The sequence below is a fragment of the Varroa destructor genome, unplaced genomic scaffold (genome assembly GCF_002443255.2).
Source record: "Varroa destructor unplaced genomic scaffold, Vdes_3.0 BEIS01000003.1, whole genome shotgun sequence".
NCBI lineage: Eukaryota > Metazoa > Arthropoda > Arachnida > Mesostigmata > Varroidae > Varroa > Varroa destructor.
The window spans coordinates 27,351,749-27,368,146 of NW_019211456.1; the positions used below are offsets into that span (position 1 = coordinate 27,351,749).

General features: G+C 45.0%; 1 protein-coding gene and 1 long non-coding RNA gene across 6 annotated transcripts in view; one reads left to right on the plus strand and one right to left on the minus strand.

The window, feature by feature from the left end:
- LOC111247608 (calmodulin) overlaps nt 1–16,398 on the minus strand; it is a 42,748-nt gene that overhangs the window by 24,296 nt on the left and 2,054 nt on the right. The window contains exons 1-2 of one of the 3 annotated variants that reach the window (XM_086984334.1): nt 9,710–9,848; nt 1,577–1,751 (exon numbers count right to left, since the gene is read on the minus strand). In XM_086984334.1, coding sequence (XP_086840460.1) covers nt 1,577–1,646 — 70 coding nt within the window. In that variant the 5' untranslated portion in view covers nt 1,647–1,751; nt 9,710–9,848. Of the gene's footprint in view, nt 1–1,576; nt 1,752–2,530; nt 2,637–9,709; nt 9,849–16,398 lie in introns of those variants that run through there. The other 2 variants (XM_022798729.2, XM_022798728.2) reach the window with 2 other exon arrangements.
- The window catches only part of LOC111247609 (uncharacterized), a 39,031-nt gene that overhangs the window by 4,425 nt on the left and 18,208 nt on the right, over nt 1–16,398 (plus strand). The window lies entirely within an intron of this gene.

A 16,398-nucleotide genomic window follows, 5' to 3' on the forward strand; every position in this document is an offset into this window, starting at 1 on the left:
AAAGTAAAATGAAGCAACTCGAAATACTACGTCTTAGTGGCCGACATACTCATCTTTAGGATCTAACATAACGGCAAAAGTTACACATATGGACAAAAAAATACGCTCAAACGTATTGCATTGCAGTTATGTTTTTTACCTCATCCGTTCTCTTTCTGATTTTTTTGTCAAATTTTAAACGACGTGTATACTATGATCCAATTTTCGCATCTAGCTCTAGCAAACCTCCACCTGACTATGACAAAAATCTTATTTTGAAGCGAGTAAACATTGTCTATCTCGCAACTCTTCAATATTTACGGCCCTTGAGTTTCGTGATTTGCTTGCCTACAAACTTCACCGACCCAGCTGACATACGTCTATTACGAGTTTGATATTATAAAAATACAGTGGTTTAATCCGTTAAATGGGGCAGATAAAAACGGGGAAATATAAAATCATTTAAGGGTTTGTTCTATCATTAGTACTCTTCCGTGACGCTGACCCCTTCCATGTTTCACCTACATTCTAAGTGCAGCTTTCTTCAGAAGCAGCGGGCTATTATTGCCTGTCAAGTGTGGTTACACTAGACCTCTCTCGCACATAGTAGGCACAGCAGCAACCAGGCCCGATCGACGAAGTGCGAGGGCTCTATGGAGTGTATGGCGTAGAAAAATTCGTTCAGGAACTAGAATAGGGGCAAGCTGCTATGGGGTGGCCACTATGGGGAAACAGACTGGAGAGTGGCAGTGAGCAGCCAGGTGCCGTCGTTGTTGGTGGTGGTGCTATTGAATGGAGTGACGGAACTACCCTGGACTCTCTGTCTAGACAACTGCGTTCGGATCTACATCACGTGGGCGCGGATCCATAGGGGACATGAAACTCGCGACTTCCGACGTTTTATGACTCAACGACGAAACCTATAGCTGGTTCTGTTTATGAATAGCTAGAAAGAAAAATATGAGGGATAGAGAATATGCGAGTTGTTTGCTACCATTGCTAGCTACTGGTAGTAGCTTTGAAAATCGTCAGGGCTTCATATGAAGCATGGGCGCTTAGTGGGAAAAGCACTATGGTTCACCGGCAGCGAGCGAAGCATGTCATAAATCGTGGAGAAGAGTGAATGAATAAGGAAATATCTGCTTGCATCCTCTGCTCTTTCAAAACTCGTGCTATTATTTCACCGGGTACGGCTGAAGAATGGCTCTAAACGTGTCAAACAACGAGAAACACTTACAAAGTACAGCCGAGAGGGCAAATTCCGATATCGTGCTATACAAAGATAGAATACTATGAAGCAGTGGCAATCATACTGGTGAGAGTAATTCATAAGTAAAATAGATTATGCGCATTTAGGCTTATTCGTTTTTGATGCTAAATATTTTGTAGAGAAAAAAAGTTACAAGCGAAGTACATACAAGTTGAGTGAACACAGGCCTTACCCACTCAACCTTTACATTATTTATTATTAGATTAATACAAAATCTGAATACATCGTTCGCCAAGCAATTAGTTCTTATTAACACCCAACTGTTTCTGATTAGTTGATGTACGGAAAAGTGATTATTTCAATGTGTAATATACTTCGAGAACTCACCGTCAGCGTCGACCTCGTTGATCATGTCTTGAAGCTCAGCCTCAGTAGGGTTCTGGCCGAGGGACCGCATGACGGTCCCTAGTTCCTTGGTCGTAATTGTGCCATCACCGTCTTTATCGAACAGGCTGAAAGCCTCCTTGAATTCGGCGATTTGCTCCTCGGTCAGCTGATCCGCCTAAAGCATATCGTTCATAGTAGACAGCGACAAAGAGTGGGTCTTTGTAGTTCTCATTTTAGAAATGGATATTTAGAATGAGTCATTTAGAATAGTCCAGCATACAATACGCTAAGTGATGTAATTATGCATGTCTTTTACAGAATTCTATTTTTACGCAGCATGAGCATCTAGAAACATGAAATGCTGCTTGTGCGTTACAGAATGTACGGCTGCTATTGTAACGGGCATTTACTGCGATCCATTCCGTGTGAAGCCCTCGTTAAAATGAGTTCCCTAATGCCTAGGGTAGAGTGCGTCATATCATCAGCCAACTTTGGCTTGATTCGACATAATCATTCATCAGCGCGCGTTCCACACAGCTGCTGGGCATGTCATGTTTGACGTGCTTAACATTTGCGAGAATCTGTACCTAACGTACAAGTAGCTGGAAGTGGCCCCCCAGACTAGACCTCACTTCAATAATTAAATTAACATATGCGCATAGGCACACTGAGTGCGAGTTAGCAGTGTTACGAACTTCACACTTCGCACTCTATTTTATCGTTAGAATCGTTGTCTAGGAGATTCGGCCCCGATTTTCACAAGAGCCGCAAAATATCTTTAGCTGGCGTCATATCTCACTAAAAACGTTTCGTGCCTTTAGCACACCTTACTCAGTTTCTGTAAAGAGTTCGATCCGGTTTAATTGTACACACCCAAATATGTCTATTGTCTACGAACCTACTTTTATCAGCCGCTTTGGTGTGACCTACACACGAAGCAGATAAAGTACTCACCTGTCGATTATCCGTATGCAGGCATTCTCCACCAGAGGCGGTATTTAAATAATGGGGTTGACCGTCACCGTGAACTTTACCCACAGAATGATTTAAAACTGTTGTGCGATAGCCTTGCGCACCGAGGTCAAATCAATAATGCAAAAAATTCTTAATAACGAGAGAATAATTAATCGTCCTACGATTTTCCTTAAATACTATTATTGCCATTTGGTGTTTGTCCATCGCTTCGGTATAGAAGCTAGCCAAAAACCCATATATGCGTCCACCAGAAACGCACTTTTAGGTATATCGTCGATATGACGGTTCATGTTGCATGCAGCTGAGGGCTGGTAAGTGGCCCGAATTTTTTCGAAGTCTGCCTAGACTCAATGACGACGAGATGGCCGGTCTAACGATTTGTTCAACCGCGCGAAATCCACTGAAATTCTACAGCTCCGATATCGAAAGACAATAAGCGTTCAGCAAAGCGTCAGGCACATGAGGCTTCCTGTTCGACGTGCTTTTCTTATCTGAATGGTTATACAGAGGTGTTAATAGCTGTCGTTTGCACGAGTGTATTAAGTCGAATCGTACATGTTGCTGCGTTAAACGAGGCATCTGACAGTGAAGTAACTTTTTTAAGGATAAAGTTTGGCCGACAAATAGAGAAATATCACATTTTGTCAAACATGATAGCAGAAATGCTTCTGTTTAAACTAGTCAGTAAACATCTTGCATTAAATATACGAGCTACCATTATGGAACGTATACAGAATGTCTACAGCGGACCGGCAAATGTCACCAATTCCTGTACAGCGCTAGACATGACGCTTGTTTTTTTCTAGCTTAACGAATATATGCTAAATAGGTAAACAACGTCCCCAACAGTATTCGCCAGAAGTTGTTTATGTACTCATAGAACATCCATATGCATGACGATTATACCTTTTTCGATACCTGTTTCCCAGACATCTGCTTTACCAGAGTTACAGTAGATTGATGCCATTAATAGCACGACTTAATAAAATGTGGTAATTCGACCTACATCGAAGTCGCTTCAATCAGGTTTCTGGGTTTGGATTAACTGACGTTATCTGAGCCGTTGCAGTCAGCCGTCTAAGACGCTACTAATGTCTGCCACTTTTGCTCCGTTCGAGGCAGTCAGCAGGTTCATGGCGAGCACGCTACGGTGGGTTCCCTGCATTGGCTTGGCACTCGAGCGGTCCGCATTACAGACATTAACGTAGAATTGTTGACGCCAATCAGTCTCGTAAGGCGACGTGCAACGTGCAATTAATATACAGGGTAAATTAATTTGATTAAGCGCAGGTAAGTACACACAGTTGGTATCGTGCATTGTTAGAAAGGAAATTTCTAAGTAGATTATTATAGGAATACCTTTTCAATACCTATCACTAAACAGAACAATCTATACAGTATCATAAACATACGAATTTGTCAGAAATGAAAAAAGCTACGTGTGTCGGTGACCACTGGGTAACGCTGGCTGTTAAAGTGTCTAAAGGTCTGTTGTCTCTAAAAGTCTGTGGCTAAAAACCTAAGTTCATTGAGTTATGAAAAGGCTATTGGGAACTTCGCAGAAGTCATCTTTCAACTAGCGAGTCTGCAGTGATTCAAGTCGATGAGGCATTTGATGGGGTCAAGGAATGCAGGATACGATAATACACAAAAATCGCTTTACACATTGTGGCCTTCACATTCTGCATTTGGTCCTATTGTTGCTGCCGGTGACTCAGGTCACCCATCATAAAACCACCAGAAATGGACCTCGACGCAAAATAGGGATGCTTGCTCTGTGGCTGGCACCGAGACCGATAAAAATTGTATTCTAATATTGATAATACGCTCAACATAAGCCGCAGTACTGCATACACAGCCCAGGAATTTGTGTACGTAATCGAGATGTAATGAATTTGACTTTTTTTTTCAGCGGCTGTGCCCGTTTGTGAGAAAGGGTGCATCTAGTCTTCGCATTTTTCCGAGAATTGTTCGCCAAATGGTTTCGAAGCGTTACAAGTAACATAGAATAAGACGTACTGTTTATGCTATAATCAATTGTTTTGCTTCTTTTTAACGTGCTATCCAGTTTGTTTATAAAACAATCGCTATTATAGTCTGAACTCGTTTCTGTAGTGGAATGCAATTTTGTCTTTCTCGATTGATTCACGGGGGATCACGAGTTAAAGTGCCGCACAAAGAGGAAGCTCGGCAATGGGGGTTTTATGTAACCTCTCTATACTATAAAATTGTCTTGACGTACGAACTCACTTGACACAAGAACTGAATAAAGAATAGTTTTCTCTGGCCTGTTAGCTTAGTCTATTTGTGGATGACGTTCGTATCTCATAACGGTCGAGTCTTAGTCGTGGCTGAAGTTAGTGTGTCGATGGCCGTGACTTCAAAAACAAGTCTGCGTAGTTAGCCTGAATGAATCATATTGTTTTACGCTAAGCCGTCATATAGCAGACCAGTATACAAGCGAGTTTAGCCCAATAGCAACGGCCTTTAGCTGTGGCCTGACGTGGGCTGCTGGGCTGTGGCATCGATCGAACCCTTCCGTCGCTGTGACCACGCGAACCATGGTATCCATCATTAATCCTGATCATGGTCGAAGCATCTTTCAAATTTCGTCACCAATCCAACTACGACAACGCCTTCTACGCTATTGTTCTTCCGACAAAGGCGACTTGTTAGGATCGTCTGGACCAGTGAGCGGCGAAGCATCGGGGTAAATCAACTCCTGGCCTATTCGCCCCATGCTGGTTTCATTCTTCTTTTCCCTCTGCTTATTTGTAGTCTCCTTTTTAGCTTTTTTATCCATATTGATTTTTTCGCAATGTCAGCTACGCGTCCTCCAACGGTGCCAAGACCCACAGCAACCCATATAACAGGCCCAGAATGAGTTGAAAAGAGCCATCTCAGTCTTCTTGGCGCTGGCCCTTCTAGCTCATACTGGTGACAGTCGGAAAACTAAGGGAGGGGCTTTTCTGAGTAAACAGCAGCAGAATTCCGCTGGCTACACCAGCAGTAGTAGCAGCATGCCGAGCTCGCTCAGCTGTACCCGCCTGTCGTGGCCGACGGACGAGGATACAAATGATGAGGCTGTGACCATTTCTCCATATGAGTGTCTGTGTGTGTGTGACGTTCTGTTGTTGCCTGTCTGTGTGGAATCGCCGAAGGCCCGTGTGCCTGTTTCTTTGTTCGTGTACCTGCCTGTGCCCGTGTGTATGTGTCTACGCCGAACGGGAATCTGCTATATGGAAATGACTAGTAGTCTATGTTGAACGCGATGGTTGTGCTGCCCGCCTGTCTCCGTGGGTGGGGCTGACTTGGCGCGATTTAATGTAATTCTACTCCGCGTTGCCAGCACTACCTGGAGGCTCGAACGCTGGCCACAGTCAGATCGACGGGCGGGGCGACTAGCACAAGCCGCCGAGAATCCCTGGGTTTCCCGCTATCCCGTTATGATGGGTTTGTGAACAGGCAGTAGACTCCGCCAAAGTGATCGTATGCCTTGTCCTACTGTCCAAACTGTCTGGCCATACAGACACACACCTACACGCGCAACGAAGACTCAGTACGTTGGCTACTCAGTATGCTATTGATGGTGGCGTCTAACTCTTGTGAAATAGGCAGCGGTTGGAACGACCAGAGCGACCACGATGGAAGAGCCGGCAACAGTTGCCTCAATGCCAACTGCAGGACCACACCCCGGGCAGCATTACCTCCTCATCTAAATGCCATCCACGACAGGTCCACTCTACCCAGTCAACCATCCATCCCACCAGGAAGCCAGCTGGTCCCAGCTAACTCACTCACTCTGTTCTGCCATGGATGGTACGCTATAATGGTGGTACTGGGATGGCAATGGCGTAGCCACTTTGTTCAGTGTACTGAGTCGGTCTATGTAAAGCTCTCGCTTTGGTTGAGACCAGCACCGTTTGTGCCCGCCGCAATACCCATACATCTATTCGAAAACAGTCACTAAGTCAGTCAACCGGCCTCCAGTGAAACCTATAAAATGCTAACTGGCGAATGCAACCCCGCTTGAAGATTGCTACTGCTAGCTGCTGCAGGTGTTGTTTCGTCGTCGGGACCCCAGTAGCTGAAGCGATGCGCGGTCATCGAGTTGACGGCTTACTTCTGAAGGATGTTGTAAGGTCTGATGTTGCAGTACTGGACGAAAAACGTAGACATCCTATAACCGCATCGCTTCAATATGCGCAGCAGAGTTAAAAAAACGGGCGAATTACGCGATCGACCGATGGGTGAAGTGTTGCCCTGGATCGTTTCCCTTTACGCTGGATTTCAAATGAGCGCGCCACAACTAACAAAGCGACGACACGAATGGCAAATGGATACAAAAGTTGAGACAGCAGGATCAGCAGCAGCTTTGCGGCGCACTCATAACATGTGGTTGTATGTAAATACATCGAATATTTACAGATGTAGGAGTACATGCGAAGTAAATTGACTCGGATACACAAAGACACTGAGAGAAGGAAGTACATACACGCGTTGACGGAGACAGGTCAACGTAGAGAGAGACGCGTACGCGTATGAAAAGGCAGGAGGGAAAATACAACTAACGGCTGACGCCAAGTGAAGGTAATCGCAGACTACAGAGAAGATGCCATGAAGGAGACCAAAGTCGACAAAGTCGGACCCACAGACTCTGACGGCAGAACCCTGACCTATCACACGAAGCCCGCGCAAAACAGTTCGTAAAATACGTTGGTGGTCGGTCAACCGAAGAGAAGCCATGAGTGATGAGCGACAGTCAGTATTAAAGTCTAACGAAAGTTCATATCTTCCCCCTCTAAATTGTCTGGTCACGAAGGAAACCAGTCACGCAGAAAAATCCAATGCGAGTGCGCAGACAACGTCTACTGGATGCTGACAAGAAGAACAACTAAAAGATGCCATGTGATTCCGTAGCTATACCTGCGGCTGTCTATGGAAGAACGTGTATACGTCTGTTCTGTAGGGCTATAAAACGAAAGAAGCTTGCTAGAAGGGTTCGAAGAAGGCGTTGAAAACCAATGCCCATTCCATCTGCAGCCTAATGACGATTCTTCACGCTGGTTTCTCCCGTCTTTGTCCTCGTTTTCCTGTTCATTGAGCAGCTCGTCTCGTTTTTCGTGTGCTCGTGCTGCAGACGTACCATATATATGTCTCGACCGCTGGAGCAGCTAGTACAGTCGTCAAACTCGCCACCTATAACTACCATCATTAGCAGCAACAGCATCACCCAATTCTGCCCGGTGAGGTTTGTCTTGTCTACCCAGTCTATTGTTACAATCGGATTTTCCGCTCGAAGTCAAACCGATACCAATATTCGATACACAAAATGAGCCGCATGTACTGGTCAGACTGTTGACAGATAAGGTTACGTAAGACAAATGAATCCAGTCTAATACCTGCAATCGCCTGTAATGCAGTTAGTCAGTCAGCAAGCCATTCGACAAAAATGCCATTGAGAAATAGACAAGCATAACGGCATACGGTGTCTGACGAGTGGCAGAGTTTTTCGCCGGAAAAAAAGACTTTTTCGAGTGTTGGGTACAGGAGGAGTCCGTGAAGTTGCATTGATTGACATAACGCATGAGCAACTCCCGGTCGCGACCGCAAAATTGCTTAGTATTTGCGAGTCACTGCAACAGAGCGCACGTATATGACTCGCAGCATCTGCGTGTTCTGTCAAAAACGAGCTGCTTGACGGAGTTGTTTTGTTTTGTCCTGCGTTTCTAGACGGTAGATTGAAACAGAAGAAGATTCGCAATATTATAATATACAACAGAATAAATTCACCAGAAGTAGGATGTTCTAGCTTTTTGATTTATTCTGCTTGCTCCTTCTCTTTTTCTCTCTTTTTCCATTCTCTTTTTATACTTGCCCTGATTCCGTCCGCGTAACATGGGGAAGGTAAGTATGAAGAAGAAATAGATTGCAGTGCTAATTCCACCGTTACTGCGGAATTCTGCATTGCCTAGAATCGATCGTTTTTGCCGACTGTTGACTTGTTCATTTGCCGTTTATTTGCTACTAAGTGAACTAGCCGGCTAAAAACATTGCGGAAATAAACGACCGTCTGGAAAATCGCATGGTAATAAGTCAATAGACAACAATAACTGTGGTAGCTGCCTCAATATATAATGCAGTAAGCTTGGCCACTTTTCGCGCCTCAGTTGTAGGTCAAATTCCACCAAGTCTATCTAGACACGTAGCGTCAAGGACCTGCGAGATAATGCAACTGCAGCCTAGTACCCATATCCGTCAGTAACTGACAAGCAATGATTCAAAGAAAAAACGACGCTCGCCAAGTAGCAGAGCGAGAGATTTCGGTTTGGCAGTGTTCGGTCTACCATAGAACAGCATAGTTATATGCAGAAAGTATACCGGCTTTTTTTTCATACAAGTGAGTGTGTTCGACGTCTCTTTGGCCTAAGCCCAAAGCCAGCTTTAACCGGCACCGCGAAAGTCTACAGGTCAAAATTAACGATCTACTCTATAAGCAGAAGCCAATTCTTTCCACCTGTTTACCAATTCAATCGTGTACATTGTACGTTGCGTACTAATGCGAACCTGGCAATTCGGTGTTGCAGCGCCGGTATAGTTAAGATTGATATTTATCAGCAGGGATCTAAAAATTATGACTTGTGCTGCTGCTGGGGGACTATTGTTTGGAAAGAAGCTGGAAATGAGGAACGAACGTGAAAGACGATTAAAGGTCTCTCGAGCAGAAGCCGTTGAACAACGAGGACTGCACGATAAAAACTATAAGGTCGTAGTTACCCTCTCGAAAAGTCGACTTTTATGGAAGAAGTCTATGAAGAGTTGAGAAGGTATGAGGAAGAACAAACTCTTGCATCATTAGAGGCAACAACGTAAAGATGACGTCGACGACCACGATGGCATCAATCCCTTAAGACGTTTAGTAAAATAAAAAGAACTATTTAGAGTTTCAGCCACAAGACGGATCATTCCAGTTGTACTCTAATTGTTAGCCATGAAGGCTACTGATTTTGCTATAATATATTAATGAATATTACATGCATACCTACTAATCATCCCCTCACAACCTTACCAACCAGGCTTTTATCATAGATTCGTTCAGCACATATTGATAATTAACCAATATAATAAAGTGCGCCCCTGATGGGTACGTATACTCACTTATAACATCTGTTCGGGATAGTAATGTCACTTTTCACCACATCAGTTAATATCGTCGAAGCTTGGAATTCGTCAAATGTACATGCTATACGCTGCCGTTTCATCAGAAGATTAAGGTAGATCTTGTCATCAAGAAAACCTAAACGGATATCAAAAGCCTTAGCTATTGTGCTCTAAGTTAGATAAATTATTATTTGTTGAACAGTAACACGACTTCATTATGGCGTTGGTGGATTGTGTTGCTTCACTGTACCATGCTGTTTTACTGGCAGCAGTGACAATACCGACGAAAGCTCATTTGCTGCTGTCCGTAGTGGAACCGTTGGCCACAAACGTGTCACTGTGTGCACGACGTCATGTTACTTACCCTACGCTACGTCCCGGTACCTTACTCACATTCAGTTAGAGACCGTATCAATCTATGTGGGGGCCTCTCTTTAGCTTTCTTCTCTTCATGGAGGAAAAGGCAAGATGTGGCATGGTGTGTGCACGAGCAATCCATGATAGCTGGTATTATCGTCCTTTATGGACGAAAGCGTGGGCGAAACTATAGGGAAGCTGCGTCTGTGGGGACCATATTTAGATTCCGTGGCCATAGAAGACAAGGGGCACGACTGCCAGTGAAGCCTTTGCAACGGGCGGGTGACTAGCATTATTTCGGTGGATACAAGCAGTTTAATGTCTGAACAGTGACAACCAAGAAGGAACGCAGCCATGGCTCGCCGTTGTTGTAAACATCGCTAGCACGAATAGGATAAACCAGATCGATTGGCTAACGAAGATATTATAAGAAGATATACGAACAGTAGCATTGAAAATTAAAAAAAAAACTAGGCGAAGACGTCAAGCCTCCAAAATTCCATGACTACACAACTGGTAATTGCACTTAGAATATACATTGAGTCGCAACCTTGCCAATCTAATCAGCTCACCAGGGTATCAAATGGAGTAACTTGCTCTGCCGAACGTACAATTGTGACTAATGTCACAATTAGGCAAATTTGAACCACCTCAGCGCACAGATTAACCAGTATCCACATGGTCGATCACCGTTACCAATGTGAAATACTTGCGAACTGATTTGTACCCAGTGTAATCACGCAAAGATTGAAACATGATGCTACATGCAATAGTTTACCTGAAAGATTCTGCTTAGGCTGAAAATTAGCTAAATGACATATATCGCAAAAGCTTGAATACAGTACAACACTTGTCAAAAGTGCCAATTTTTCGAAAATCTTATGTTTTCATCTTATTTAAACTGCCTTCCCAAGCAAGCTTCCTTTCTGTTTCGCCACGAATGCGTCAGGTGGAAACGATAACGCAAGCATTTCGCCAGGAAATCATTATTGTATCGTCTTGAGTCAGCAGACGATGCGCACATTGAAAAATACAACGAGCTTTATTTGTTGCCCAGCCTGATCTCCCCTCTCTTCTGTCCCCATGTTTAGAGGCCACCTGATTTTAATTTAATTTTAACTCGTTTCACCCGCCCTTTGTATCAGCCTACCTTTTCCCAACTTTAGCTTTAAGCGCTACCGCAGCAATTCCTGGTATTGCAACTGCCACTCTTGTTCATGAAAGTTTCTACAACGCTTCCATATGGTTATAGAGGTGGTAGAGCTCTTTTTCCTCTTCCTTTTTCTTGTCCTCAATCTCGTGCAGTACCGGGAGCATCAGCAGCTCTGTCAACCCCCTTCTAACGACAGTAGAGTAGCTGCTGATTCCGCTGAATCTTGGATACCTCACCCCGATTACGCCTGACTCAATTCTGTTCGCTCTATAAAAGTCAAGAAAACCAGGGAGTGACTACAACAGCTACGTCAACACTGGAGGCATGTGATCACATCACCAGCTCCCGGTAGAATTCGCCTAACTTCCCACGCAACTCCCTTTCTGGGAAGTTACGCCAGTGTTCATACGAGCAGCACATCACTATGCAGCACGGAGCGATGCGATAGCTCCGGCATTCGCAGCGGTCGCAGTAGAGGTAATCGGGTCTGGTCAGGTCAGGCCAAACTAGCAGATCAGGACATCTGGGTATTTTGCCGCCAAGGAACTGTCAGGGGAAGCTGGGAAGCCGAATGACCGTTAGGTTGGACTGATTGGGTTCGCCCGAGTTTGGTCGGCGAAAAACTAACAAACTGGGAAACAGACAGAGTCCTGGGAGGGCGTGGGGGCTCCATTGAAGTCACGATCACCGACGAGGCAGGCATTTTCCTTTCATGTTCGTTACAGTACAGCACACAGTATACGGCAGTCTAGAGGGCACAGCACGTGCGCTACACGAAGATAAAAAAGCTATTCCCGATTTTTTCGCCCGATTGATCGTCAGTCTCTGACCTGTAGCTTGTTCTACAGTATACAAAGGAAATACCAATAGCGCAGAAGTGCCCTCGAAGGAGCACAGAAAACAATGAACGCCTTACACGTTAAGGACGCGCATCGTTACGCCACGTCAGCCGTCATGAAGGGACCAAACGAGAAAGAGCGGTACAGCAGTCACCCTCCTACCTCTGCTGCGTTTCTGTCCCTTTCTAAAAAATAGAGGACATGAATAGGTCCCCAATGATCAGGAAAGCTGAAATTCATACGAAAAAACGTGAGGGTAGCAATAGCAAAGGTAGCCTTGCTTACAGAAGTCACCGAACAGCGATAGCAGCAGCATTTCTTCTTTCGCAGTAGATAGGCGAGTGAACAGGAGAAGGCAACTCGGTCCGAACCATCTACCAACGGGCAGCGCAGAATATCCATAAACTCATACTGTCACATATAGAAGATCGACATGACGGTTCTAAAAAGCCACAGAGTAGTCAAGGCGAAAAAAAGCATGACTTGTTTGGGTGTCTAGTTGGGACTAGATCAGATCGCCCGTGAGTGTACATCGTATGCGATTAGCATATGGAATCAATAAGTCCCGTGAAGGCTTTTCTGCTTTTGCTGCAATACAAGAAGCCGCAGAAAACAACCATAGGAATGACAGCCCAACCGATCACAGAGCAGTCAAACAGGCGGCTGAACAGACACGTGTCCAACCTATGACAGCGCTAATTGGTTCTGCGGTGCTGATGCCGACTGAGGCGCAGTTATCAAACAGAACCGGCACAAGAATCCTCAAAGCCATTGGCATTACCAACAGGGCAAGAAACGACTATCCCAGTCAAAGGGCTACTATTACGCAACAGCGCGGCTTCAGACACCATATCCACATTAGCAGCCAGCCAGATGATTCATCTACTTATCTAGAAACATTTCAGGTTCTAGTAAGCCTCTTGGAAATAAGGTTCTCACCCCCTTCACTGCAACAACAGCAATAACTGAATCAAAAAGCCATAAACCAGTTAGGGCGAATAGTCATCGTGTGGCTGGATGGGTAAGAGTATGACTTAATTCAAGTCATGAGTGACTCCACGGCCGTTGGAACAGTACTGTTGCCGCCAACCAGCGCCAGGATGTGACGAGAATCACTCAGCCCGTTGATTGCTTCTTCTGCGGCTTTGTAGCATCCATCCGCATTAATTTCTTCTACGCGCAATCCTACAACGCATACCAGCTCCTGCTGATTCTGCTAGTGAGTTGACACGTCAATGCCCGCCCACACACCTTGGCAGGCTGAAGAAAACAAGCGATTCGACCGAAGGCAGTCAATCCGATTAACAGATAGGCTAACGTTGTTGAACTGCTGGCAGATGAAGGCAGCATGAAATAGTCGTCAACAACATCGTCGACATCGCCACGATCATCAGCGCCAAAATTCAGTATTAGTCGAAATAGCCGCTCGATAAATTTAGGCTGCTACACGGCGCCCAGCAACAGCAGATGCCTACCAGTGTCAGCTTCGACCCGCTGTAGACCTAACATCGCAGGTCAAAACAAAAAGAAAATTCTACACCCCGCTCTGACCCACTTTCGTGTGTAAACAATAAATGTTACAGTAATAATGCCAGCAAAAATAGTCTTTGCCAGATCACTGGGTGTAGTGAATCGGTGACGTATGGTGAGTAAGTGTACGAAATGATATTTATCATCGGCAAAAGCGTCAAGAGCGACAACTGTTGTGATCAACAATGGGGCTGTGGTCGGCTATGATAAATGACAACGATGCGTGATAAATGAATCAAGTGATGAATCAGACAACCGAACGAGTGGAACGGGGAGGTACAACTACGATTATTACTATTACTATGATCTATGATTGTTCTTGCTACTTCTCTACGTTATTAAGATAACTGTTATGACTTGGGTTGACAATGTCAGCAGCTGAAACTGACGACACCAGATTAGACGAGCCACAGTTCAATGGGCCGGGCAGCTATCCATTACGGTCGGTGCTACATAGAAGCACTAAACAATTTTTACGTGCAAGTTATTGTTGCTATAATTTATATCAGCAGCAGTAACGACACGAGAAAAGCAGGTACCTTTAGCTTTAAGCCCATCGTTCTACTCCCCCGGATTCCCTTACCATTCGAAAAGAATGACACTGTACGGTATCAGGGCGATGCGTGCGCAACAGTAGCAGGATGTACAGCAGACAGGCTAGTGAAGAAGGCAACCACGGCTTGACCTAATGGAGACCGACCTAATTGCTTCGAGTTTGACGTCAGGCGCCACCGAATACAGGCCAATATAACCTATTTCGTCCAGTCCCTGTGGCACCGTACAATTTAATATTATGCTAACGTATTTCTGTGTACAACGTAGCATGGACTGAGAGGCGAACTATAGCTGAGTGAGTGCGCTAGTGACTGACACGTGTACACGCACACACACACACTCACATTCATAGATGGGGTGTGAAATAATGGGGTGCTTAACTTTCGAATTTTCCTTGCTACTGTGGCTGGTGTAGTCAGTGTTGTTTGCGCAGAGCAACTTGGATGCGTTTCAACTCTACTTGCTGTTAGCAACCCCATGCCGCCGCTACCGTTAAAACGACAATGAAGTAACAAGAATGCAACTGGATAATACTGGCAAACCACTTGACGGATTCAATAACTAAGTGAAGAACAAAGGGCCAGACAGACGGATAAGGGGGGGACCGATTCACATATGAGGGTACGATCATGTATGTGTACGCGGCCTTACACGCCAATCCACGTGCATCTCCGATGGACGGTTAGGTTTGTGTATTAAGAATACAGACCAGCAGGGAGAAGGTGGCCCAACTGTAACACAGGAGCAAAGGCGGTACCAGTTGCAGCGTTGATCGTAGATAAAACAGAACGGCCCACGATCGTCCACATGATAAAAAGACTAAGCCAATAGAACTCATTATAGCATTATTATTATTACTATACATCTATGCGCTAAAGTACGAAAAAAGAGAACGCAGGATACACTAGTTGATTGCGGCTGTTCCATCGTGCATAACCACCCCATCAGACAGTTCCGTAGTAGTCTACTGTTACCGATAGTAGAGCTGATACGTATGGTGTATATATTAGCAGCAGCAATGCCAGCGGGATTCAAGCCCAGGAGCAATGTGATTTGACAAAAAAGAAGGGGTACACGCTTCGAGCAGACAGGTAAACAGCGAAAATGCGCAGCAGACTAAAGTTGTTGAGCCAATTGCTGCAGCTACTGATTATAGTCTGCCCCTGTCAGTGCGGCAGGAACGGCCGGAAGAGGCTTAGCCAACCCTTCATATAACTACATAACGAGAAAACAAATACACAACGAAGAAAAACGAATTAACTGTGGTGTTACACGGCTTGTAACAAAAACCCAGCTTCCTGATTGATAGTCAAGAACAGCAACAGCATAGCAACAAAATGTCTTGCTTTTTCCATGACTGCTTTGTCATCTTTTCTGTTTGTCGACAATTTGCGGCGGCGACGTCGAGAACGAACTTCGACTTCGTCTAAATCTATTACAGACAGGGATAAATTGGTACAGCTAGTTGTTGGACACGGATTCGGCTGGTAGTTGGTAGTAGCAGAAAAATAATAATAGCTGTAGTTATAGTGAAGGTGGAGTTGTAAAAGCAGGTGCCAATTTGGCAAACTCAGATATCAGAATCTGCACAGTTACCTCACTCATTAATACTACAGATCGCTTCGATCACACAGTTTCCGGACCGTCATGTCCGGTCGAATCAGATGGCGGTAAATTTTAAAAATTCCCATCGGGTTCATGCCCCTATGGCTCAGGCACGTTGATCGCGCTTGGTTCCGTTAGCCGGTGAAATCCCGCTTCCATCGTTATTGCTCCCTTCTGGAATCGGCACACACTTTGCAGAAACAGAATTATTTCTAGACTAAGATTGCCGCTTGGCCGCGGCGGTACGGATATTAGGATGATGCCAAAGGCTTCTCGCCGAGCTCATGGGGAGGTGGGGATTAGCAGGGGCGACGGTCCCCGGGACGTCCTATGCAGTAGCAGCAACCGTACGAATCACGATCATATTATAGGCATGCACTACGAACAAACAGAGGCGAACTGCAGCACTAGAACAGGTGTCATCGTGCATATGCTATACATATATCACAGGACAAGACCTAGCACTGCCGAGAACGGGAAATAGAGAAAAAGAAAAACAGAGGGCCTTAGCGGACGCTTATGGTACCATTATACATATTTATTCTAGAGAGAGTCTATTCGCAAGATTCTAAACATATATATAATATATATGTTTAGAATCTTGCGAGTTGGCCAACCCTACACAAAAAAATCTCAAGTTTCGTGAC